At 41.3% G+C, this 27,842-nt stretch overlaps 1 protein-coding gene and 1 long non-coding RNA gene across 2 annotated transcripts; one reads left to right on the top strand and one right to left on the bottom strand.

Moving 5' to 3' along the window:
• Positions 1-11,002: 11,002 nt before the first annotated feature.
• On the top strand, positions 11,003-17,147 carry LOC129847949 (ladderlectin-like). The gene is made up of 6 exons (XM_055915530.1): positions 11,003-11,083; positions 13,210-13,275; positions 13,416-13,516; positions 15,771-15,947; positions 16,677-16,785; positions 16,920-17,147. Exons 2-6 carry the CDS (start codon positions 13,218-13,220, stop codon positions 17,009-17,011), a joined length of 537 nt encoding a protein of 178 aa, XP_055771505.1. The 5' UTR covers positions 11,003-11,083; positions 13,210-13,217; the 3' UTR covers positions 17,012-17,147.
• Positions 17,148-22,106: 4,959 nt separating this feature from the next.
• Positions 22,107-27,231, bottom strand: LOC129847952 (uncharacterized). Its single transcript, XR_008758476.1, has 5 exons — positions 27,128-27,231; positions 24,960-25,038; positions 22,582-22,713; positions 22,333-22,449; positions 22,107-22,227 (listed from the first exon to the last, which is right to left on the bottom strand). It is a non-coding gene; the product is annotated as an uncharacterized LOC129847952 (long non-coding RNA).
• Positions 27,232-27,842: the final 611 nt, after the last annotated feature.

The raw sequence follows: 27,842 nt of genomic DNA, 5'->3' as shown, positions 1-27,842 counted from the left end.
AGGAGAGGGGGGAGAGGAGAAGAGGAGAGGGAAAGAGGAGAGGTGAAGGGTCAATGTCTTAAGACTGAAGTATTGGAGGAGAAATATGTTGTAGGACCAGCAGCATTCATTGTGAGGAGGAGAGAAGGTGGGAGAGGGTGAATAGCTAGCGTGCCTTTTCTTTGTGAGGGTCAATCCTCTCTTTCACCAAACCTTGTCATCAAGGTGACTTTCTGTATTTCTGGAAGAACAGGACAATGGAATAGATGGATGGAGTCTGAAGTGACGTGGTACAAGAAAATAAGATATGAGACAAATGTGTGGATGAGAAGAGGGGAGAGAAGAGAGAGAGAGGGGAGGGGAGAGAAGAGAGAGAGGGGAGGGTGAGAAGAGAGAGAGGGTTGTTTCTAGACCAAAGCACCCTACCTTTTTGCATGTTGTACAGCCCAGCTTTGAATTCTGCATGACAAGCCAGGGGTAATACATTTGCTTGTTATTGAACTGCAAATTGAACCTGCTCCAAGCACTTGGTTAGTGGATGCACTTTCCCAGCTTCCCATCTCCCTCTCCCGCTGAGTCTGACTCACTAGTAGACCTACTGTCTAGTGGAGGTGGTGATGCTGAACTGGAGGGATTAACAGAGATACTAGCTAGTGGAGGAGGTGATGCTGAACTGGAGGGATTAACAGAGATACTAGCTAGTGGAGGAGGTGATTCTGAACTGGAGGGATTAACAGAGATACTAGCTAGTGAAGGTGGTGATGCTGAACTGGAGGGATTAAATGACATGCCTAGGTAAATAAAATATGAACTTCTCCACAGGACATACAATTGAAGTCAGAAGTTGACATACACCTTAGCCAAATACATTTATACTCAGTTTTTCACAATTCCTGATATTTAATCATTGTGAAAATTCCCTTTCTTAAGTCATTTAGGATCACCACTTTCTTTTAAGAATGTGAATTGTCAGAATAATAGAGATAATTATTTATTTCAGCTTTTATTTTCTTCATCACATTCCCAGTGGATCAGAAGTTTACATACACTCAATTAGTATTTGGTAGCATTGCCTTTAAATTGTTTAACTTGGGTCAAACGTTTCGAGCAGCCAGCAAGTCACTGTCCATCAGTCAATTAGATATCATTCTTACACCATACTTATATAAACTGACTTCACACCCACTTTTTCAAACTCATTTAGAAGCCAACTATCAGATATTTCAGAGCAGGCCCAAAATTCACAGTGCCTTCTTTTTTAACCATTATAAAAACATATAACACTTAGTTACTATCTACCTGCGGGTCCAGTTCTGACAGTATGAGTAGGCCTAGCTGAGGCGACCTCGAATCCCAAGTTTCGGCTCGATAGGTCATTTGGAGCCCAAGCAGAGACCATAATTGGTGCTGAGTGCCCGTTGCTACGGGGTCCTTGAATGAGATATCAGACAGAAACGTTGGGGTCCGTCTCTATGGGCCGAGGCGGTTTCAATGCACCTAGTCTTGTGACTCTGGTACTTTTCTAAACGTCGTCATTTTCGTAATGGTCAAAGTGAATTGAAGTTATTGCAAATGTACGAGGCTGTTTCTTGATCTGAGAACCTTCTAGAGCCACATAACTCACAGTGCACTATCAACTTGAGCTCTATAACAGGTTTCTAAAGTTTCAGAGCTCTAGGTCTGATGGTTCTTTGATAGTTTGAACAAAGGTAACTATTGCAGGCTCTGTGTGTCTCTAAGCCCCCGACTGTCTCACTCCATCCTTGCTGTGTGTGTTAGTGTGAGTTTTTCTTGGAAATCTGATGGGATGAATGACTGATTTACAGTTCATGAACGTTGCCCAATCACACATATGAAGTTTTGGAAAGATCTGACTTTTTTAACCCTTCAAAACAGCCCCTTTGACCCCAATTATGGCACTTCCCGTTGGCACAGGAAGCTAAAAGTAAACACATATCCTCATTGGAGTAGGCTTTTACAGAATCCTGAGTTTTAAGTCTCTACATTAAGAACTGACGGATTTACACAGGGTTGAATGCACTATTTCTCTCAAACTGCAGTCTGGGTATGGCAATTTGATTCTAACCACTTCTGGTTGCTCCAGGGAGCTTAGAATCGACACAGGTAGACCTCATAGTGGACTGATGGATTGTCATCGAAGACAGGTTCGTAAGGCATTCATAACCCACATAGGCTTCAGGTTGAATTCAGAGGAGCAGGCAATGTATTCCTATGGGGAGAGATGTCATTGTAATCTGTGAGATGAAAAAAATCAGTTTTCACTGTTAAGGGTAAATGCCACACGATCAAGGTTGGGCTTGCACCGATCGGAAGGACCTTATGAACATTCCTGTGGTTGAATTGTCCTTCTAACCCTAACGGTTCCGCCGCTGTCTCCCAAAAGCACCTGGAATTTAGAGACAGGCTGCATTTTGGGCATGCTTTTTTTCACGGTTGCTGCGCTCAGAGCGAGCTACGGTCATACAGGGCATCTTGTTGAACTCGGCAAGGCCTAGAGACTATGGTCCTGCCATTTTTAGTGTTGATTTCAGTCTGTCTTTTTGGTGATGGTTCATCACTGTTTAACCTGTTGAGGATGGGGGCGCTGTTGTGACTATTTATGCTAATCGTGTAATTTTTGAAACGGCTTCCCACAAAGTTCTTGATCGTACAATATGCATATTATTATTATTATTGGATAGAAAACAGTCTATAGTTTCTATAGGAGTTGAAATTTTGACTCTAAGTGGAACAGAGCCCATTCTACAGCAATTTCCCTGACATGGAGTCAGATTTCAGAAATTTTGGCCACTGTTCTGGAGTCAGTTAAAAGGGCACTGTTATTGCTATGACTATACGGACACTGCTTACGTCTTCCCCTGGATGCCTTTACGTGATGACGATTTGAATGGGGTCGATTGCGCAATCACAGGCACTATAAATAAAAAAAACCTGTAGCTAGCAAGTCTTTTCTTGCTGCGTAATGCGCGTGGAGGACATCGACCCGCACTTGTTCCAAGCATTAGTGGAGGGAGTAATATTACTCTGGTCATGTTTCTACTCGTTATGGGAGTTAAAAACATCATAAGGTAGTTAATTTAAAGTGTTTCATAGCAATTTATATCCGTTTAGTGCGATTTTGGGACATTTATTTCTGAAACGCTGTGAATTGCTGGGCACGCTTCCAGTTCATCCCGAACGCAGTTGGCATTTCCACATGGCAAGAGGACAGCTTTCCACCAAAAGACGATTGGACCCAAGAAAGGATCCTTTGCCCAAGATACTGATGGAAGAACAGCTCAAAGTAGGACATTTTTATTATGATAAATCGTGTTTCTGTCGAAAAATGTTAGTGGCTTAGGACGCCATGTTTTTTGACGTAGCTTCGCTTGGCGCAAACTGTATTGAAAAGTAAGGATAATTTAAAAAATGTAATTCCGCGATTGTATTAAGAATTAAATTGTCTATCAATCCCTGTCCACCCTATATTTTTTAGTCACGTTTATGAGTATTTATGTATAAGAGTAGATCACTGTCTAAGTGGCGCACGGACATTTTCTGACCAGCTGAGCTACATTTCACATTGTCTAACCATGATTTTGGTGGCTAAATATAAACATTTTCGATCAAACTCTATATGGATTGTGTAATATGATGTTACAGGAGTGTCATCTGAAGAATTCTGAGAAGGTTAGTGAAAAAATTAATATATTTTGGCGATGTTGACTTTTATCGCTTACTTTGGCTAGAATCAATGCTGGGCTGCTATGTGCTATGTGCTATGCTAATATAACGATTTATTGTGTTTTCGCTGTAAGACACTTAGAAAATCTGAAATATTGTCTGTATTCACAGGATCTGTGTCTTTCGATTCGTGTATGCTGTGTATTTTTACGAAATGTTTGATGATTAGTAAGTAGGTAAACACGTTGCTCTAAGTAGTTTTTCTATTCCATTTGTGACGGTGGGTGCAATTGTAACCTATGCCATCTACCTGAAATATGCACTTTTTTCTAACAAAACCTATCCCATACCATAAATATGTTATCAGACTGTCATCTGATGAGTTTTTTTCTTGGTTAGGGGCTATAAATATCTTAGTTTAGCCGAATTGGTGATAGCTACTGGTTTTGGTGGACAAATAAAAGATGGTGGATTATGCTAATGTGTTTTTAGGTAATAGATGTACATCTTTACATATTGTGTCTTCCCTGTAAAACATTTAAAAAATCGGACATGTTGAATGGATTCACAAGATCTGTGTCTTTCATTAGCTGTATTGGACTTTAATGTGTGAAAGTTAAATATTTAAAAAAAATATTTTTTTTGAATTTCGCGGCACTGGTTTTTCAGTGGGGGTGGGGGGGGAGTGCCGCTAGCGGCACTCTCATCCTAGACAGGTTAAACATATTGCAAATGGACAAAAGTCAGCCAGCAAGTCACCGTCCATCAGTCAATTAGATATCATCCTTACAACAAACTGATACAAACTGACACCACACCCACTTTTTCAAACTCATTTAGAAGCCAACTATCAGATATTTCAGAGCAGGCCCAAAATTCACAGCGCCTCCTGTTTAAACCATAATAAAAACATATGACACCTAGTTACTATCTAGCTGTTTGTCCAGTTCTGACATTATGTGTAGGCCTAGCTGAGGCGACCTCGAATCCCAAGTTTCGGCTCGATAGGTCATTTGGAGCCCGAGCAGCGACCTTAATTGGTGCTGAAAATCCACATTTTACGGGCGTTGCTACGGGGTGCTTGAATGAGCTATCGGACAGAAACGTTGGGGTCCGTCTCTATGAGCCGAGGCGGTTTCAATGCACCTAGTCTTGTGACTCTGGTACTTTTTTAAATGTCGTCGTTTTCGTAATGGTCAAAGTGAATTGAAGTTATTGCAAATGTACGAGGCTGTTTCTTGATCTGAGAACCTTCTAGAGCCACATAACTCACAGTGCACTATCGACTTGAGCTCTATAACAGATTTTTAAAGTTTCAGAGCTCTAGGTCTGATGGTTCTTTGATAGTTTGAACAAAGGTAACTATTGCAGGCTCTGTGTGTCTCTAAGCCTCCGACTGTTTCACTCCATCCTTGCTGTGTGTGTGTTAGTGTGAATTTTTCTTGGAAATCTGATGGGATGAATGATTGATTTACAGTTCATGAACGTTGCCCAATCACACATATGAAGTTTTGGAAAGATCTGACTTTTTTAACCCTTCAAAACAGCCCCTTTGACCCCAATTATGGCCCTTTGGGTTGGCACAGGATGCTAAAAGTAAACACATATCCTCAGGCTTTTACAGAATCCTGACTTTTAAGGCTTTACGTTAAGAACTGACTGATTTACACAGGGTTGAATGCACTATTTCTCTCAAACTGCAGATTGGGTATGGCAAAACACTTTTAGGGTGATTTTAACACTTCCTGTTTCTTCAGGAAGCTTAGAATCGACACAGGTGTGGCCTGATGGATTTTCATCAAAGACAGGTTCATAAGGAATTCACAACCCACATAGGCTTCAGGTTGAATTTAGAGGAGCAGGCAATGTATTCCTATGGGGAGAGATGTCATTGTAATCTGTGATATGAAAAAAATCTGTTTTCACTGTTAACCTGTTTGGGCTGCAGGGGCAGTATTGAGTAGCCAGATAAATGGTGCCCATTTCAAACGGCCTCGTACTCAATTCTTGCTCGTACAATATGCATATTATTATTACTATTGGATAGAAAACACTCTCTAGTTTCTTAAACCGTTTGAATTATATCTGTGAGTAAAACAGAACTCATTTGGCACAAACTTCCTGACCAGGAAGTGGAAAGTCTGAAATCGAGGCTCTGTTCTAGGTCCTGCCTATAAATGGGCATGATACGTATTAGTTAACATGCACCTCATACAACCTTCCCCTGGATGTCAAGAGGCGGTGAGAGAAGAAATGGAGTGTTTATCTTGGTCTGAAGTGGAATAAAAGCTCTTTGTATGACGTGTCACCCATTTCCTGTTTTCAGGAAGGCGCGAGATGGAACCTGGATTTGCCTTCCTATAAGCTGCCGTTATGGACGACTAATATCTCCGGCTTTGATTTTATTTGATACATGTGACCATATCATCGTAAAGTATGTTTTTTCAATATAGTTTAACTTCTTCTGGCTGCAAGCCCGATGTCGGAATTGGAACGCCAACTGTGAGCCAGGCCTAAAATCAGTGCCAGACCTCACTAATGCTGTTGTAGCTGAATGGAAGCACGTCCCCCGCAGCAATGTTCTGACATCTAGTGCAAGGCCTTCCCAGAAGACTGGAGGTTGTTAAGGGGGGGGGGGGCGACTCCATGATTTTTGGAATATGTTTGATGAGCAGGTGACCACATACTTTGTCATGTGGTGTGCGTTCTAGTTACAAATGAACTATTTAGCAAATTATAGGCTGAACATTTACTTACCCCACTAAAGTTATTCATTTCACTTCTTGGATGTCCTGTTCACAGAGGGTAATCATGTGAATCACCAATACATTCTAGCTAGCTAATACTGTACTGACCATGTTCAGGCAAGTTTCCTCCCTGCCTCCAAATATGGGCATGAACATGAAGTACCCTGAACATGAATAGATCAGTCTGGCCCTAAAAGATCAGATGGCATCAACATGTAACCCAAAAAAAATGTAAAAAAATAGTGAACTGCCTTCTACTCTGTCCCAGATGCTAATATATGCATATTATTATTGGATAGAAAAAACTCTAAAGTTTCTAAAACTATTTGAATTATGTCTGTGTATAACAGAACTCATATGGCAGGCAATCTTCCAAACAGGAAGTGAGAATTCTGAGAAGGGTTGATGTGAAAGTCATCGCCTATTCAATTCCCTGTAATATATGGATCGGTTTGCACTTCTTATGCCTTCCACTATATGTCAACAGTCTGTAGAACATGGAATGAAGCCTCTAGTGTGATGTGGGGCCGGATGGGAGCGATTTGAGTCAGTGGTCTGGCAGAATGCTAGTTCCTGGTCACGTGCGCTAGTCATGAAACGGCAATGTGTGCCTTTACTTATACAGACATGAAGAAATGCTCCGTTTGGAACGTTATTGGATATATATGATAACAACATCCTGAAGATTGATTCTCTACGAAGTTTGACCAGTTTTTTCGACTTGTAATATTACTTTTTGAAGTTTTCGTCCAACATTTGCCCGCATCTGTGCCAGCGTTTGGACACGTGTACTACATATGCTAGCTAAAGTTGCTCATCTTGCAGGTGCCTTGGTGGAAGAGTGGGGTAACATCTCACAGCAAGAACGGGCAAATCTAGTGCAGTCCATGAGGAGAAGATGCACTGCAGTTCTTAATGCAGCTGATGGCCACAGCAGATACTGACTGTTACTTTTGATTTTGATTTCCCCCCCTTTGTTCAGGGACACATTTTTCCATTTCTGTTAGTCACATGTCTGTGGAACTTGTTCCGTTTATGTCTCAGTTGTTGAATCTTGTAATGTTCCTACAAATATTTACACATGTTGAGTTTGCAGAAAATAAACGCATTTGACAGTGAGAGGACATTTCTTTTTTTGCTGAGTTTATATGTAACATGTTTTTAACTTGTCCATTTCTGGTAGGTTACTGTTGGTGTGTGAACAGTACTGGACAGAAGATCCGGGGTACTAATACGCCACCAAGATCAACTGTTTCACCAAGGTACACACTCACTCATTCACTAAATGTTCATCCTTTGCAGCAGATTCTGAATGTTGTTTTTGTCTGTAATTGTAGATGTGAACGTAGATGAAAGCCATTGGAACGAAGATGTTGAAAAGACGGACAGTTGTCTTTACTGTACTACAGGAACTGATTCACGTTCCATTAAAATAAATGAAGAAATCCAGAGATTAAACTGTCAATTTTACTTTCTTTATTGTCGTTTTGATATGCTTAACAATTCATCTGAACCTGTCCATTTCTGGGAAATGGAGGAAGGAGTTGGATTCTTTTGAATTAACTTTTTAAGACAACATATTTTGCTACAGGGGTACAATAATAACCATCGTACACAATAAACCTATTGCAAGACATTCCCTACATAGTACACTGCTTTTGACCAGGGCCTATAGGGTCACAACTAGTCCACTTTGTAGGAAACAGGGTTCTATTTGGGACATACGTCATCCATCTATTCCATTGTCCTGTTCTTCCAGAAATACAGAAAGTCACGTTGATGACAAGGTTTGGTGAAAGAGAGGCTTGATCCTCACAAAGAAAAGGCACGCTAGCTATTCACCCTCTCCCACCTCTCCTCCTCACAAAGGAATGCTGCTGGTCCTAGGGCATATCTCTCTTCCAATACTTTAGCCTTAAGACATTAATCTATTACCTCTTATCTTGCAGACTGTTTTAAATTAAATCACATAGATATTATGTGGTTTATGATATTTTTTGCACAATACTTTAGCACTGCGATTATGTAGAAACCAACAAACTTCTGCTAAAAATAGCCACCGCTAGCTGAGAATCATTGGGAGTGGTGGGGCAGGCTGTGCCTGTCCTCCTCTCTTTTTGTTGCATTTTCAATGGCCTGAAAGATGCTGGAAATGAATATCTTGTTAATGCAAAGACCAGGAAACTCTGGAAATAAATACAAGTCGATTATTTCAATTAATGCCTCTGAATGCGCTGTCAGCATGCAGCCAAAAGTTACCAACCACTTTTGGAGCTAACTAGCTAGTGCTCAAATGGAATTCTTATGTCGACAGCCGATGAGAGTTGTGTTCATAACATGGCTAACTTACCTAGCTAACATTACCTAGCTAACAAAACAAGTTATATTAACAGGATAGATAGCTGGCCATTAGCAAAATTGGGTTGTCAATGAGACAGAGCTCGCTAACCAGCTGAGCCAGAAAACAATATAACAGAATAATAATTTTGTATTTGAAAGAACTCCAACAGACTCTGCATTTCAGGAATCACAGAAGCAAGTATCTCTGGTGCACTGTTAAAAATATGGAGCCATTTAAACTATTCGTTTTTCAATAAACTCTACCTTTTTTGTAATCCTCTCAATGGATTTCATGTGTTGTAAACATGAGCTCTTCCACGTTGTTGGACTTGACGACGGTTGCTATTCATTGGAGCTCTACGGTCAGTTGCCCAACATTCTGGGGCAAAAGGTCAGTTAGACAGACGGCAGAGAATTCAAATGAATTCAACATTCCAGAGTTTATAGTTAAAATGATGCTGCAACTAAAGTCTATCTGGTCACATCAGAATGATGACAAGAGGTTTTCCTGCTCAATATTAATGTCCTTCTGAAATGTCATTGTGTTTCCAAGACATTGTAATGCACTTCAGACTACATCTCCATCAGCTTCAATTAGGTAGAATTAAGTATCTTCATAACCATATTGTGACCCAATATGCAGCACATGAATGTATTACAAAAGTTGAATACCTTCACTTTGAATTGACTCCAACCCTGTCAAACAAATAGATGTTGGACACGTCCAGCAGGTGTTGGGCTGGACAGAATGTATGCGGAGGGTTGATGGATGAGAGAGAGATTGAGAAAAATAGAGGGAGGGGTCTGACTGGACGGGTCCTTAAATAGGAGTTGAGGGAGAGGTAGAACTCAACTCACAGGCAGGACAGAGAGAGACCCAGTGAAGACCTTTGAAGATCTCTGAAGAAGTGAAGCTACAACTGAAGACTTCAGAAGGTGAGATTTCAACATCTGTTCATCTAATACTGTACCTGTCTATGTCCCAACTGACCTCCTATTCCCTTAGTAGTGAGCTACTTTAGACAAGGGTCCATATTACCTTTGTGGCCCTGAGCAATTCTCTATTTAGTTCACTGTGGGCCCTGATCCAAAGTAGTGCACTACATAGGGGTTAATAAGCCATTTAGGAAGCATCCATGTTCCTGTGTGCAAGGAGAATCTATTGTAAGTGGTTGAAGAGATGATACCTGGGATCACCAGGACCGAGTTGGGAAAATGCTGCCTTAGCAGTTGCATACGTTTTGTAGCTTACACAGGGTTTCCTTAACCTCTCTGTCACGGATCCCTCCGGTACTGTTGCTCTTTCCGTGCACCGGTTTCGGAGGCCAACGTCACCGGCCTCTAGGAACTGAACTGTGTCATTACCCACACCTGGTCCACATATTCTCCCCTGAATAGTAATTGCATGTTTGTGCCCTTTGTTCTCATTTGATTTATTGTTCTAATGTCCGTTGGTCGAGTACCTATGCCTTGTTTTGGCTTTCGTGCCGCTTGTATTGTGCATAGATGATTACGAGTCTCGTCCCGTGTATTTATTTGAGGTCTTCGCTCTTTTGAATGGGTTTCAGCCCTGTGTTTTGTATACGTGTTTGTTTGGTTATAAAAAGAATTGCATGCAGTGGGCATAATACAAGTCAAAATAAAACCCTTTGCTTTTATAATTAAAGGATTGACGCTTTATGGTTACGTGATGACATCACGTACTCCAACAAACAATGATTAATCAGACTCATTTTCCACAACAATTTGAACCCTTTTTGTTCCATTCTTGGACTTCACTGTTCCCCACTCATCTTTCTCACTAACTGTACTCAACCGGCTTTTAACTTCAAATGACACTTTTGCTACCGCCATCTCCACCAACCTCTACACAAAACTCGAGAGGGAGGGGTCTGACTGGATGGGTCCTTAAAAAGGAGAGGACGGAGACGTAGGACTCAATCTCAGCCAAAGGGAGAGTTAGAACTCAACTCACAGGCAGGATTTCAGAAAGGGAGATTTCAACATCTGTTCCTCTAATACTGTATGTGAATGTATCCCGAATAGCCCTCTATTCCCTATGAAGTGCACTACCTTTGACCAGAGACCATAGTGAATATGTTGCCCTGAACAAATGTATTGCACTTGTTTTGAAGCATAATGCTAATTCCACAAATGCCCAATTACCGTCTGGACACGCCCCTCTCCTGCTGACTCACCACACCTGAACTCACTCTGCTAATCACCAATTCCTCTTCCTTTCTTATGGTATATAAGCAGCATGTTTAACCTGGGTTTGTTCAGTGTTTGTGGTGTCCCAGTTTCTTTATTGTTCCTGTTGTTGGTTGGCTAAAGTAAGTTCCTGCTATTGTAACTTTTCTAGGGTTTAAATTTCCTGCGTTGTGACATAATATCCTGTTCATCCTAGCTTGTGTATTGTAATGGTGTCTAATACTGGACTAGCTACCTTTTAATATAACTGTAAGAGAAGTGTTACAGCTTGTGAGATGAGACATGGTCCAAAATGTCCCTGCTAGCAGAATGTTTTCATTTATAATCCTGTAGACTGTTCTGCTCGGTTGCCTTTTGCACTTCGTCTCAGTGAATAAAACACTATGAAATGCTGTTTTTACTTTCACCCCCCCCCCCCCTCAAAATCAAACAGCTTAATTCCATGTTGTGCTCAGCTGTTTTGTTAATCCCCCTCACATGGGCACCATGATGGACCAGACAGGATGTAGAGGAAACATGGATGTGGAAAGCAGAACAAAACAATGGCACCCATATTTGAATTGGTATTGGAAACTAGATTTATTTGTTGCTCAGTGCTGTAAATGTTGACTTATCAGAACCATCTAGAGTATTATGGATTGATCTTCAGAGGTATGACCCATGCTGCTAGCAGGTACCTCATTGAACAACGTCTAGCAAGCTGTTACTATGGAATGTCCTTAGACCTTGCTTCATTTATTAATTGGACTAATTTGGGCTGTGGTGTAGGTTACTGGTCAGTCGTATGTAATGTGGTGTATTCCCTCCAGCACCAAATCTTATCACAGCCTTTCCTGATGGCCATTTCACCTTACCTACTGGTGTTACAAGCCACTAAGCCTTACCTGCTGGTGTTACAAGCCACTAAGCCTTACCTACTGGTGTTACAAGCCACTAAGCCTTACCTACTGGTGTTACAGTCATTAAGCCTTACCTACTGGTGTTACAAGCCATTAAGCCTTACCTACTGGTGTTACAAGCCACTAAGCCTTACCTACTGGTGTTGCAGTCATTAAACCTTACCTACTGGTGTTGCAAGCCACTAAGCCTTACCTACTGGTGTTACAAGCCACTAAGCCTTACCTACTGGTGTTACAAGCCACTAAGCCTTACCTACTGGTGTTACAAGCCACTAAGCCTTACCTACTGGTGTTACAAGCCACTAAGCCTTACCTACTGGTGTTACAAGACACTAAGCCTTACCTACTGGTGTTACAAGACACTAAGCCTTACCTACTGGTGTTACAAGACACTAAGCCTTACCTACTGGTGTTACAAGACACTAAGCCTTACCTACTGGTGTTACAAGACACTAAGCCTTACCTACTGGTGTTACAAGACACTAAGCCTTACCTACTGGTGTTACAGTCATTAAGCCTTACCTACTGGTGTTACAAGCCACTAAGCCTTACCTACTGGTGTTACAAGCCACTAAGCCTTACCTACTGGTGTTACAAGCCACTAAGCCTTACCTACTGGTGTTACAAGCCACTAAGCCTTACCTACTGGTGTTACAAGACACTAAGCCTTACCTACTGGTGTTACAAGACACTAAGCCTTACCTACTGGTGTTACAAGACACTAAGCCTTACCTACTGGTGTTACAAGACACTAAGCCTTACCTACTGGTGTTACAAGACACTAAGCCTTACCTACTGGTGTTACAAGACACTAAGCCTTACCTACTGGTGTTACAGTCATTAAGCCTTACCTACTGGTGTTACAAGCCACTAAGCCTTACCTACTGGTGTTACAAGCCACTAAGCCTTACCTACTGGTGTTACAAGCCACTAAGCCTTACCTGCCAGCCTTTTGTACTGTGCTTTTATTTATTGTTGGATAAATATTAAAGAACCAGACTTGAACTTGGTTCAAAAATAATTGCCTGTGTTCTGACAGATTTGTGAATAGCCAAAGCTGCAGGGCATTTCTACATTTGGAAACTTGACCTTCATTACTCCTGTCTGAGTGAAGAGAAATATGTGCCCAGAAATTCCCCTCAGCTTTGCTTAGGGAACAGGTTGGCGTTTAGGAAAGCAGACATATTCCTGTTCTAATCTACTGTCTGTGCAGTTGAATCTGTGAATTGTACTGGAATACATCGGATAATTGGAATGGCTGGGGTACGTGGAGGTCAGGGTTACACTGCACTCCCCTAAACTGTTCTCACTGAATTGGTTTTGATGGCTTCACTCTGTGTTTCTCTCAGGAGACTCCATGACCATGTTGACCAGTCTTCTTCTTCTCAGTGCTGCCTTTGCTCTGGGAGATGCACGTAAGAATCTACTTTTCTTGACATGTTCTGTATGTTTCTTGTTGCAGAGGTGACTGACTGATCTACAAATAAAATTGTAGCTGTGACTTGTATATCTTTCTCCACTAGCCTTTAAAGCCACATGTAACTCCTCCTTACAGAATCACTTCTAGAAGAAGACTTGTGTCCTTCCGGTTGGACCAAATATGGATCAAGCTGCTTAATGTTTGTAAAGACTACAAGGAGCTGGCCTGAAGCAGAGGTATCACCCTTACATCTACTCTGAATTTGAAGGGGAAGTGTAGTTGAAATGAGCTCTTTGACGTTACATTGAAGGTGATACTTTCTTAAACAGCGACACATGACATATGTGAAATACTGAACTTCCCTTTAACCTTTCTAGGACCCCCCCCCCCCCACAACATTCCGCTAAAAAGGCAGCGCGGGAATAACTGAAAAAATATTTAACTTTCACACATTAACAAGTCAAATACAGCAAATGAAAGATAAATCTTGTTAATCTACCCATCGCGTCCGATTTTAAAAATGTATACAGCGAAAATATAACATGATTACGTTAGATCACCGCCAAGTCCAAATAACACACAGCCATTTTCACAGCCAAAGATAGGAGTCACAAACACAGAAATAGAGAGAAAATGTTTCATTAACCTTTGATCTTCATCAGATGACACTCATAGGATGCTACACAATACATGTATGTTTTGTGCGATAATGTGCAGATTTATATCCAAAATTCTCAGTTTACATTGAAGCCATGTTCAGAAATGCCTCCAAAATATCCGGAGAAATTGCAGAGAGCCACATCAAATAACAGAAATACTCATCATAAACTTTGAAAGATACATGTTTTACATAGAATTAAAGATACATGTTGTAAGGGCTGTCGTTCTCCTCATCCTCGGACGAGGAGAGGAGAGAAGGATCAGTGGACCAATATGCAGCATTTGGGAAATAAGCCATATCTTTATTTACAACGATGGCAACACGAAAACAAACACTTACAAATTTACAAAACAAGAAAACGACGTAGACGAAAACCTGAACTTGAACTTACTTAACTAACGTAAAACTCACGGACAGGAACAGACTACATCAAAACGAACGAACAGCCAAACAGTCCCGTAAGGTACATACATCGACGAAACAGGAGACAATCACCCACAAACAAACAGTGAGAACACCCTACCTAAATATGACTCTTAATTAGAGGAAAACGCAAACCACCTGCCTCCAATTAAGAGCCATACCAGGCAACCCAAAACCAACATAGAAACAGAAAACATAGACTGCCCACCCAAAACACACGCCCTGACCATAAACGCATACAAAAACAACATAAAACAGGTCAGGACCGTTACACATGTGTTCTAAATGCAACCGCTGTGTCAGACTTCAAAATCTTTACGTAAAAAGCACACCATGCAATCTGAGACAGCGCTCAGATTTAACAACATTTCTCCGCCATGTTGGAGTCAACAGAAATACGAAATTACATCACAAATATTCCCTTGGATCATCTTCATCAGAATGCACTCGAAGGGATCCTAGTTCCCCAATAAATCGTTATTTTGTTCGATATCGTCCTACTTATGTCCAAGTAGCTACTTTGCTAGCATGTGTGGTACACATGTCCAAACGCTCGTGCAGATGCAGCCAAACGTCAGACAAACTTCAAAAAGTTATATCACAGGTCGCATAAACTAGTCAAACTTAGTAGAGAATCAATCTTCAGGATGTTATCATATATATCCAATAACGTTCCAACCGGAGCATTCGTTCATGTCTCTAGAAGTGTGGAAAGCAAGGCGACATCACGTGGAATGCGCGTGACCAGGAACTGGCAATCTGCCAGACCACCGACTCATTCCCCTCAACACAGTATAAACTTCATTTCACGTTCTACAGACTGTTGACATCTAGTGGAAGGCGTAGGAAGTGTAAACAAATCCATATCTTCCTGGGATTTGCATTGGAGATGAGTTGAAAAACAACCAGCCTCAGAATTTCCACTTCCTGGTTTGAAGTTTGCCATATGAGTTCTGTTATACTCACAGACATAATTCAAACCGTTTTAGAAACTTCAGAGTTTTCTATCCAATAGTAATAATAATATGCATATTAGCATCTGGGACAGAGTAGGAGGCAGTTCACTATGGGCACACTATTCATCCAAAGTGAAAATGCTGCCCCCAATCCCTAAAGTTAAGATTGGCATTTTCAAAAGAATATATATATTTAGTGTTGTGCCTCCTGTAGACTGGAAACCACAGGACATGGCTTAAGACGGAGATAAACTAGTATATTTAAGAGAATGTTTTAAAAGGGAATTAGTTGTGATGGTAAATATTGGGTTGGGAGTCCAGAAGACAAATTCTCAGCTAGGCTGGCCGACTGACTAATAGATGAAATGTCTTTGTTAATTGCTTGGCTATTATTTTAGATAATATTTTTCTAAACTGACTTGCCTAGTTAAATAAGACTTTCTTCTCTAGAGGCACTGTGTGTCCCTTGGTGATCAACTGGTGTCTGTACCCAACGTTGTGAAGTACCTTGGCGCAAACCTGGCATCTGTGCACAGCTCCGAGGAGGATCACTTTCTACAGGCGTTGGTCTTGGTGAAGACTGTTGGTTTCCCACCTACCTGGATTGGCGGATTTTATTCTGTTAAGGTGGGAACAGTAAGCACAGTATTATATAGAGCCATTATTGCAAGGAACGCCGTTCCAGATCAAATTGCGCAAGTGAACATCAAACCTGGTTTAAAAATATTAAAACGTTAGGTGTGGCATGTAGGCTACCTGTAGTTTGTTTATGTAGTTCTGTCTGAGCTGTGCCTAATGTCATTATGTGGGGACCCCAAGGAGAGTAGCTGCTGCTTTTTAACAGATACTCTAATGGGTTCCATATAAAGTGTACCCAGGCGACAGGTAGCCTCGCCGTTGAGACCATGGGGCCAATAAAGGCAAGGCTGCTAGTTTGAATCCCAGAGCTCACTATGTGAAATCTGATGTGCCATTGAGCAACACCCTGAGCCTAATTGATCCTGTAAGTCATTCTAGATGAATCTACTAAATTACTTTAATGCATTTAACTGTCAACTTCAGTAGGAGGCTTTTATACATTTAAACCGGTTCATGTTCAGTAATATATTCCAGACAGTCTTCTTGTAAACGTGTGTATGGGGTTTCTAGCTTCAACAGTTGTAGACTAGTTATGGTCTTTGAAATGCATTGGGATGATTGGAAATGTGAGGAGTAAGCTCCATGTTCTTTACACAAGCAACAGTCCCAGTCGGATGGTTTTGAAGTAGTGGTAGCTTTAACTGTTTTGTTGTTTGCAGGTGGAATAGAAAGGACTACATTTAGTTTGTATTCTGAAACCCCACTTCCCCCCCTCAGGACAGGCGGTGGTCCTGGAGCGATGGCTCTGACTTTGATCACCAGAACTGGGCTAATGGAAGGCCCGCTGCTGGTGCCAGAGACACTTGTATTCATATCAACTTTGGAGGTACAGTAAGCTGTCATTCACTGATCCAGTCATCAAATTAAACTTATTCTTAGTTCATTTAACTATTTATTCTCATAGACTTTCCTACTGTTGTCTGTGTACAGCTGAGTATTTCGGTTGTTTTTCGTCTTCAGGTCAAAAGCGCTGGAACAATGCATTATGTGGAAGCAGCTTGCCCTCGGTGTGCTCCCTGAGACTCCTGCCTCTTCGTCAGACTATACATTAAAAGCAGCAATGCTATTCCGTAGTGTCTGCATCCTTAATACTTCATGGTAACGTCATACTTTGTTGCTGTTAAATGAAGTCTCATTTACTACACAAATATTGAGGACTTGTTTGCAGCCAATAAAATGTGGACACTATTTTGTCTCCTGAGTTATTGAACATGAATGATATGCTGTAGTTACTATTCTTTCTTACTGGTCCCCTGTGGGACTCAAACCCACAACCCTGATGTTGGAAGTGCCATGTTCGACTGTGTCACCAGGACATAACTGTCATTGTGCATTATGTTTTGTAAATGTTTACCTGTGAAATGACGCAATATGTTTCAGATACTGAAGGTTGATTTGTTAATGAATATTTGTTTCATAAATTGTGTTTAATATAGAACTGAGAAGGTCATTAAGCATTATGCCTGTCCTTTGTCACCACTCTAAAAAATACATGGTTTATATTCACCTAGGCTAATCACCTTTCTAGCTTAAAATGACAACCTACTCCGGATGGCGCTGGGCCAACTGTGCGCTGCCCAATGGGACTCAATCCCGGCTGAATGTGCTACAGCCTGGATTTGAACCAGGTACTGTAAAAACTCTTGCACTGAGATGCAGTGCCTTTCACTGCTGTGCCACTAAGGTGCAGGTTCCTGGAGTATCCTTTAGGGTTTCTTCAAGTTGTAACTAGGGGGAATCCCTTGTAAATGATCCTTAAAGCAAAAATTAAATCATGAGGTGAAATGCCAGCGGAGCTTCAAGTCCAATGTTTTATATCTGGTGTGTTCTCTATCCGTAGCCAGAATGCTCACCATGCACTGCAACATTGAACAGGATTCTAGTTACATTCATCAGCGGTGTAGGGAGGTTGAAGTCTGAACCCTGAACATTGTAATTATACAGATGAACAAAACAAGCACAAATGTCATACTTTGGTATATGGGGACAACTTTTGATAATAGTTGTAATACCGTGTCCATAACGTTGAGGGCCATGTGGTATGAATTGAATAGGTAAAGGAGGTGGATGGTAAATGTGATCTGCATTACATACCAATTGACATGCTTTGTCTGTATACCTGCAGACAAGTGAGCAGTTCTGTCTTCTGCATGCAATACAGCTAACCTTATCTTACCTCATTATCCATTGAATTGGGAATATTTTCTGTTTAAGAATGTAAATAGATGTATGATCAAAATATTGTTTGATACCAAGGGACAAACCTCTCCTTGATTTTTTTTCAGTTAATTTCTTATGGCTGAAATCCCACTAACGGGATCGATATGACAACAGCCAGTGGAAGTGCAGGGCACCAAATTCAAACAACAAATCTCATAATTAAAATTCCTCAAAATACATGCATCTCAAACCATTTTAAAGGTCGTCTTGTTAAGCCCAACAACGTGTCCGATTTCAAATAGGCTTTAAAGCGAAATCACCACAAACGATTGTTAGGTCACTGCAAAATCAGTCAATATTCCAGCCAAAGACAGGAGTCACAAAAAGCAGAAATGGAGAAAATGAATCACAAACCTTTGAATTTCATCAGATGACACTCATAGGACTTCATGTTACACAATACATAAATGTTATGTTCGATTAAAGTTAATATTTATTTACAATAACCTCTTTACATTGGCACCATGTTCAGAAATGCTTCCAAAATATCCAGAGAAATTGCAGAGCCACGTCAAAAAACGTAACTCATCAACTTTGAAAGATACATGTTTTACACAGAATTAAAGTTACACTTGTTCTTAATGCAACCGCTGTGTCAGATTTCAAAAAGCTTTACGGCAAAACAATATTCAATAATCGGAAAACGGCTTTCAGCCATAAAAGCAAGCCATAACCTGCCAAATTATGCAGTCAACAAAACTCATAAAAAGCATTAAATCTGAACTTACCTTTGCTGATCTTCGTCGGAATGCACTCCAGGACTCCCACTTCCATAAATGTTTGTTTTGTTCGGTTATGCCCAAATAGCTACTGTTGTTACCGCGTTTGGTAAACAAATCCAAAGTCACGAAGAGCGTTCACTAAAAGCTGACGAAATGTCCAAAAGTTCCGTAACAGTCTGAAACATGTCAAACGATGTATTGAATCAATCTTTAGAATGTTTTTAGCATCTTGAATAACTTTCCAACTGGAGAATTACATGACTTCAGAAGAGCGATGGAACAGAGCTCCCTCTCATGTGAACGTGCATGGTCAGGTCATGGGAGACCTGACTAATTCCCCTCTCATGTGGCCCCCCTTTACAAGAGAGGCATCAAAGTTATACAGACTGTTGACATATCTCGCTGTGATTTCAATAGAGTCTTGGTTGAAAATCGACCAGCCTCATAATTCCCACTTCCTGTTTGGATTTTTTCTCAGGTTTTTGCCTGCCATATGAGTTCGGTTATACTCACAGAAATCATTCAAACAGTTTTAGAAACTTCAGAGTGTTTTCTATCCGATATGAATAATAATATGCATATATTAGCAACCAGGACTGAGGAGCAGGCAGTTTAATATGGGCACCTCTGTGCACCTCTCCTCCAAGCTACTCAATACTGCCCCTTCAGAAGAGCATGTACTTTATTTTACAGGATGATATAATGCATGAAGCAAACAATGGAATGATTTAGTGAAATGTGAAGCTGTAGACTCAGTAAAGGGGTCTTTCATCCCTCTGTGGCCTGGAACAATTCTTCAGCCTCAGAGCAGCATGGTTCTGATTGTGGACTCTGCTGAACTCCTGTATATATACTGGAATGACATTTCGATGTCGACGGAGGACCAAAGCTGCCATAATTAAAATTAATATAAAGAATCCCACACAAAGGAAATACTGACAGATTTCATTCCACAGTCCAAGTCCTGCAGTCAGAGTTGGGATGCTAATATTTTGTCAACTCTTTCAGTTGTGTTCCATGGGTGTCACTGAGTAGGCTGATACCCCATATCATGGTCCCAAGATCCACAGGCATTAGGAAGGCCTTGCCTGTGCACGTGACTAAACCCCACAACCCCCTTCTCAGCTGTCCAGCCTTCTGATTTCCACCAATCAGTGTTGATGTCAGAGTGATTAGAGGGACAATAGAGTACTGAGTAGCATGCAGTTAACAAGTGTGGTAGACTACTAATGACCATCAGCAGCATCAGAGCTTGGAGAAGCCTAACTACTACATTGTCACGTTCTCAATTCTCAATTCGTTCTCAACACGTTCTCAACTCAATTCTTGCTCGTACAATATGCATATTATTATTACGATTGGATAGAAAACACTCTCTAGTTTCTAAAACCGTTTGAATTATATCTGTGAGTAAAACAGAACTCAAGTTGGAGCAAACTTCCTGTGAGGAAGTGAGAAATCTGAAATCAGGCAGGCTGTTCTGGGGTCAGTTTATTAATTTGAATGTCTTCTATTGGTCGAGATGCACTGCATACGCCTCCCCCTAGATGTCAGCAAATACTGAGAATTGGAATGGAGTTGCTAGGCAGATCTGAGGCCATATAAATGGGCTTGGAACGTGGGGTGCACTCTTTTCAACATTCGCCATGACGCAAGACAGACCTCAGGATGGCGTTCTGGAAAGCTCCCGTTATAGGCCTTAGATATATCCGGCTCTGATTTTATTCGATATAGTTGTTAAAGACATCATGTTATTTTAAACCGAGTTATATCAGTTTATATCAGTATATTGCGATTTTCGGATATTTCTTTGTGCTGCGTTAGTGACTTGGGCACGTCTGGGCCACATGGCTAATGTTTACTGCTAATTCCAAAGTTGAAGGCGACAATCTACAACCGTGCAACGATTCTTTTGGACAAAGGACAACTTGCCCAAGATTGATGAAAGCTCATCAAAAAGTAAGAACTATTTATGATGTTAATTCGTTGTTCTGTTGAAAAATGTAAAACTCCTATTCCGCCATTAATTTCGGTGCGGTCTCGCTTTAACGCACGCTGTATGTCGTAGTAACGTTAATTTTAAAAATCTAACACAGCTGTTGCATTAAGAACTAATGTATCTTTCATTTGCTGTCCAACCTGTATTTTTTAGTCAAGTTTATGATTAGTTAATGATTAGATTAGGTGCCTCTCCCAAGATTTCTCCCGACATTGTTGGCAGCTTGGCTACTATTCTCATTGTATAACCACGATTTGTGCCGCTAAATATGCACATTTTCGAACAAACTCTATGTATTGTGTAATATGTTATAGGACTGTCATCTGAAGAAGTTTGAGAAGGTTAGTGAAAAAATTAATATCTTTTGCTGGTGTATTCGTTATCGCTATTGTTGGCTTGAATCAATGCTGTTGTGTGGTTGGCTATTGTAGAAAGCTAATATAATGCTATATTGTGTTTGCTGTAAAACACTTAGAAAATCTGAAATATTGGCTATATTCACAAGATCTGTGTCTTTCATCTGCTGTACGCTGTGTATTTTTCATAAATGTTTTATGATGAGTATTTAGGTAATTCACGTTGGTCTCTGTAGTTATTCTAGTTGCTTTTGTGAGAGTTGTGATGGTGGCTGCAATGTAAAACTATGATTTATACCTGAAATATGCACATTCTAACAAAACATATGCTATACAATAAATATGTTATCAGACTGTCATCTGATGAAGTTGTTTCTTGGTTAGTGACTATTTATATCTTTATTTGGTCGAAATTGTGATAGCTACCTATGCAGGAGGAAAATGGTGGGGGAAAAAAAAAGTTGTGTCTTTTGCTATCGTGGTTAGCTAATAGAAATACATAGTGTCTTCCCTGTAAAACATTTTAAAAATCAGAAATGATGGCTGGATTCACAAGATGTGTATCTTTCATCTGGTGTCTTGGACTTGTGATTTAATGATATTTAGATGCTAGTATTTACTTGTGACGCTCTGCTAGGCTATGCTAGTCAGCTTTTTTACTGATGGGGTGCTCTCGGATCCGGGATTGTGATGAAGTAGAAGTTAACTGCCTTCATGTCCTGTAACTGCCGGTGTGGTGGTAATACAGTCACCATAACAGTCCTACTCCTTCCTCCACTTCCCAGAAATGAACTGATTCAGATACATTGTTCAGCATATCACACCAACAAGGAAGAAAGTAAATCAACAGTTTAAACTCTGGATTTCTTCATTTATTTGTATAGAATGTGAATCAGGTCCTGTAGTACAGTAAAGACAACTGTCAAAGTCTTCAACGTCTTCGTTCCAACGCTTTTCATCTCTGTCCACATCTACAAATACAGACACAACAACAACATAAACATCCAGAACCAGCTGCAAAGAAATAACATTTAGTGAATGAGTGAGAGTGTGTGTGTGTTTTTGTGTGTATATACCTTGGTGAACAAGTGGCTAGAAGTTGGCTAGAAGTTGCTAACAGTTGGTAGCAGTGCCTGGTGGAGTCTCAGTACCCGGGATCTTCTGTCCTGTTCTGGTGACACACCAACAGTAACCTACCAGAAATAGACATGTTAAAAACCTGTTACATATACAATATTTGCACATTTTACTGTAACACATTGAATTTGTCACGTTCAACTGAATTGGAGAATTTACTGTGGGCTTGTATGTGTGTGTGTGTTAACCTGTAGAGCCGGAACATTGCTCAGGGGTGTATTGTCCATCGTCATCACACGTGGGGATGAAGGTTCCAATTGGGCGCCTTAGCGCGGCATCTCGAGCACGCTCACAGCGGGTCTTGAGTTGTATGATACCATCTTGATAGACAGGTAACATACATTGTAATGTGGACATGACATAACATTGCTGGACAATGTATGGACATAAGTATGGACATAATATACATTGCTGGACAGACATTCTGGAAGCTTGGGCTGTGAATCTCAATCTTATACATCAACATACATCTATGGAACAAGAGGAGTGGCAGGTAGCCTAGTGGTTAGAGAGTTGGGCCAGTAACACAAAGGTTGCTAGTTTGAATCCCTGAGATGAGAAGTTGAAATATCTGTCTATGTGCCCTTGAGCAAGGCACAACCTTAATTTATCTGGTGTCACGGCTGACCTTTTTAAACTGTCTCTTCTCTCTAGGGAGGTTTCCATGGCTTGGAAGACATCCACGGGTTGTCTTTTTTTTATTTTTTATTGGGGAGATCAAGCTGATCCTAACTGTTTATGGCCTATTGCTATTTTTCCCTGTTTATCAAAAGTTTTGAAAAACTTGTCAATAATCAACTGGCTTTCTTGATGTCTATAGTATTCTCTCTGGTATGCAATCTGGTTTCCGTTCAGGTTATGGATGTGTCACTGCAAACTTAAAAGGTACTCAATGATGTCGCCATTGCCCTTGATTCTAAGCAATGTTGTGCTGCTATTTTTATTGACCTGGCCAAAGCTTTTGATATGGTAGACCATTCCATTCTTGTGGGCCGGCTAAGGAGTATTGGTGTCTCTGAGGGGTCTTTGGCCTGGTTTGCTAACAAGCTTTCTCTGGCCTTAATTAACCTTGTTCTGAACACCTCCAAAACAAAGGTCATGTGGTTTGGTAAGAAGAATGCCCCTCTCCCCTCTGAGGGTTTAGAGCTTGAGGTAGTCACCTCATACAAGTACTTGGGAGAATGGCTAGACTGTACACTGTCCTCTTGTGGATCGCCTTCCGCAAGCTTCCCACAATAAGTTGGTTGAATTTTGGCCCATTCCTCCTGACAGAGCTGCTGTATCTGTGTCAGGTTTGTAGGCCCCCTTGTTTGCACATGCTTTTTCAGTTCTGCCCACAAATTTTCTATAGGATTGAGGTCAGGGCTTTGTGATGGCCACTCCAATGCCTTGACTTTGTTGTCCTTAAGCCATTTTGCCACAATTTTCAAAGTCTGCTTGGGATCATTGTCCATTTGGAAGACCCATTTGCATCCAAGCTTTAACTTCCTGACTGATGTCTTGATGTTGCTTCAATATATGCACATCATTTTCCATCCTCATGATGCCATCTATTTTGTAAAGTACACCAGTCCCTCCTGCAGCAAAGCACCCCAACAACATGATGCTGCCACCCCCGTGCTTCACGGTTGGGATGGTGTTCTTGGCTTGCAAGCCTCCCCTTTATCCTCCAAACTTAACAATGTCCATTATGGCAAATCAGTTCTGTTTTTGTTTCATCAGACGAGAGGACATTTCTCCAAAAAGTACAGTATTTGTCCCCATGTGCAGTTGCAAACCGTAGTCTGGCATTTTTATGGCGGTTTTGGAGCAGTGGCTTCTTCCTTGCTGAGCGGCATTTCAGGTTATGTCGATATAGGACTCGTTTTACTGTGGATATAGATACTCTTGTAGCTGTTTCCTCCAGCATCTTCACAAGGTCCTTTGCTGTTGTTCTGGGATTGATTTGCACTTTCCACACCAAAGTACGTTCACCTCTAGGAGACAGAACGCGTCTCCTTCCTGAGTGGTATGACGGCTGTGTGGTCCCATGGTGTTTATACTTGCGTACTATTGTTTTTACAGATGAACATGGTACCTTCAGCCGTTTGGAAATTGCTCCCAAGGATGAACCAGACTTGGAGGTCTACATTTTTTTCTGAGGTCTTGGCTTATTTCCTTTGATTTTCCCATGATGTCAAACAAAGAAGCACTGAGTTTGAAGGTAGGCTTTGAAATACAGCCACAGGTACACTTCCAATTGACTCAAATGATGTCAATTAGCCCATCAGAAGCTTCTAAAGCCATGATATTATTTTCTGGAATTTTCCAAGCTGTTTAAAGGCACAGTCAACTTACTGTATGTAAACGTCTGACCCACTGGAGTTGTGAAATAATCTGTCTTTAAAATTTTTGGGGAAAAATGACCTGTGTCATGCACAAAGTAGATGTCCTAACCGACTTGCCAAAACTATACTTTGTTAACAAGAAATGCGTGGACTGGTTGAAAAACAAGTTTTAATGACTCCAACCTAAGTGTATGTAAACATCCACCTTCAACTGTAAGTGTGAGGTGTGTCACTCTTACCTATGGGAACAAAGGTGTCTCCCAGAGCAAAAGCTGTGCTGACAAGCAGAAGGATGGTCAATGCTACCATGGTGATAGTCTGGAGAGAGAGAGAGATATGTTGAGCATTTTAATCAGCTGTGCTTGTACTGGAAAACCCCAAATCACTGGAATGGCTGAGAGGTTAGGAAACCCTGTGTTAAGTACATAACCTACTGTATAGCTGGGGGTACTAGAGGAGAGGATAGGAAACCCCGTGTTAATACATAACCTACTGTATAGCTGGGGGTACTAGAGGAGAGGAGAGGAGACCCTGTGTTAAGTACATAACCTACTGTATAGCTGGGGGTACTAGAGGAGAGGAGACCCTGTGTTAATACATAACCTACTGTATAGCTGGGGGTACTAGAGGAGAGGAGAGGAAACCCTGTGTTAATACATAACCTACTGTATAGCTGGGGGTACTAGAGGAGAGGAAACCCTGTGTTAATACATAACCTACTGTATAGCTGGGGGTACTAGAGGTTAGGAAACCCTGTGTTAAGTACATAACCTACTGTATAGCTGGGGGTACTAGAGGAGAGGAAACCCTGTGTTAATACATAACCTACTGTATAGCTGGGGGTACTAGAGGAGAGGAGAGGAAACCCTGTGTTAATACATAACCTACTGTATAGCTGGGGGTACTAGAGGAGAGGATACCCTGTGTTAATACATAACCTACTGTATAGCTGGGGGTACTAGAGGTTAGGAAACCCTGTGTTAATACATAACCTACTGTATAGCTGTGGGTACTAGAGGAGAGGAGAGGAAACCCTGTGTTAATACATAACCTACTGTATAGCTGGGGGTACTAGAGGAGAGGAGAGGAGACCCTGTGTTAAGTACATAACCTACTGTATAGCTGGGGGTACTAGAGGAGAGGAGAGGAAACCCTGTGTTAATACATAACCTACTGTATAGCTGGGGGTACTAGAGGAGAGGAGAGGAAACCCTGTGTTAAGTACATAACCTACTGTATAGCTGGGGGTACTAGAGGAGAGGAGAGGAAACCCTGTGTTAAGTACATAACCTACTGTATAGCTGGGGGTACTAGAGGAGAGGAAACCCTGTGTTAATACATAACCTACTGTATAGCTGGGGGTACTAGAGGAGAGGAGAGGAAACCCTGTGTTAAGTACATAACCTACTGTATAGCTGGGGGTACTAGAGGTTAGGAAACCCTGTGTTAATACATAACCTACTGTATAGCTGGGGGTACTAGAGGTTAGGAAACCCTGTGTTAATACATAACCTACTGTATAGCTGGGGGTACTAGAGGAGAGGAGACCCTGTGTTAATACATAACCTACTGTATAGCTGGGGGTACTAGAGGAGAGGAGACCCTGTGTTAATACATAACCTACTGTATAGCTGGGGGTACTAGAGGAGAGGAGACCCTGTGTTAATACATAACCTACTGTATAGCTGGGGGTACTAGAGGAGAGGAGAGGAAACCCTGTGTTAATACATAACCTACTGTATAGCTGGGGGTACTAGAGGAGAGGAGAGGAAACCCTGTGTTAATACATTACCTACTGTATAGCTGGGGGTACTAGAGGTTAGGAAACCCTGTGTTAATACATAACCTACTGTATAGCTGTGGGTACTAGAGGAGAGGAGAGGAAACCCTGTGTTAAGTACATAACCTACTGTAATTAAGAACAAAGGGCACAAACACACAATTACTATTCAGGGGAGAATATGTGCACCAGGTGTGGGCAATGACACAGTTCAGTTCCTAGAGGCCGGTGACGTTGGCCTCCAAAACCGGTGCACGGAAAGAGCAACAGTACCGGAGGGATCCGTGACAGAGAGGTTAAGGAAACCGTGTGTAAGCTACAAAACTTATGCAACTGCTAAGGCAGCATTTTCCCAACTCGGTCCTGGTGATCCCAGGTATCATCTCTTCAACCACTTACAATAGATTCTCCTTGCACACAGGAACATGGATGCTTCCCAAATGGCTTCTTATCCCCTATGTAGTGCACTACTTTGGACCAGGGCCCACAGTGAACTAAATAGAGAATAGCTCAGGGCCACAAAGGTAATATGGACCCTTGTCTAAAGTAGCTCACTACTAAGGGAATAGGAGGTCAGTTGGGACATAGACAGGTACAGTATTAGATGAACAGATGTTGAAATCTCACCTTCTGAAGTCTTCAGTTGTAGCTTCACTTCTTCAGAGATCTTCAAAGGTCTTCACTGGGTCTCTCTCTCTCTCTGTCCTGCCTGTGAGTTGAGTTCTACCTATCCCTCAACTCCTATTTAAGGACCCGTCCAGTCAGACCCCTCCCTCTATTTTTCTCTCTCTCTCATCCTTCAACCCTCCACATACTTTCTGTCCAGCCCAAAACCTGCTGGACCTGTCCAACATCTACCTGTTTGACAGGGTTGGGGTCAATTCAAAGTGAAGGTATTCAACTTTTGTAACACATTCATGTGCTGCATATTGGGTCACAATATGGTTATGAAGATACTTAATTCTACCTAATTGAAGCTGATGGAGATATAGTCTGAAGTGCATTACAATGTCTTGGAAACACAATGACATTTCAAAAGGAGATAAATAATGAGCAGGAAAACCTCTTGTCATCATTGTGATGTCACCAGCTAACTCTGGAATTTTTAATTCATTTGAATGAACTGTGTTCTATTTGAATTAAGTGCCAACCCTGCTGTCTGTCTGTTAGCTAATGATGAGCATTATTCACCCCAAATCACTGTATCAGAGATGGACCACTACACCCCTTAGGGACCCACCAATGCTGTCCCAAATGGCTCCCTATCGCCTATGATATTGTGCCCTACTTTTGACCAGGGCCCATATGACTTTGGTCAAAAGTAGGGCACTATAAAGAGAGG

Source organism: Salvelinus fontinalis, unplaced genomic scaffold, assembly GCF_029448725.1.
Source record: "Salvelinus fontinalis isolate EN_2023a unplaced genomic scaffold, ASM2944872v1 scaffold_0965, whole genome shotgun sequence".
Classification (NCBI taxonomy): domain Eukaryota; kingdom Metazoa; phylum Chordata; class Actinopteri; order Salmoniformes; family Salmonidae; genus Salvelinus; species Salvelinus fontinalis.
The sequence above is the reverse complement of the archived record's forward strand: the minus strand, read 5'-3'. Positions and strand labels throughout refer to the sequence as shown.

What these genes read in the sequence shown, in the direction of transcription:
- LOC129847949 (XM_055915530.1), top strand. Translation starts at nt 13,218, where the DNA reads ATGACCATGTTGACCAGTCTTCTTCTTCTCAGTGCTGCCTTTGCTCTG. An exon ending in CTTTGCTCTGGGAGATGCAC is followed by an intron (nt 13,276 to 13,415) that starts GTAAGAATCTAC and finishes TCCTCCTTACAG; the next exon opens with AATCACTTCTAGAAGAAGAC. An exon ending in GCGGATTTTATTCTGTTAAG is followed by an intron (nt 15,948 to 16,676) that starts GTGGGAACAGTA and finishes TCCCCCCCTCAG; the next exon opens with GACAGGCGGTGGTCCTGGAG.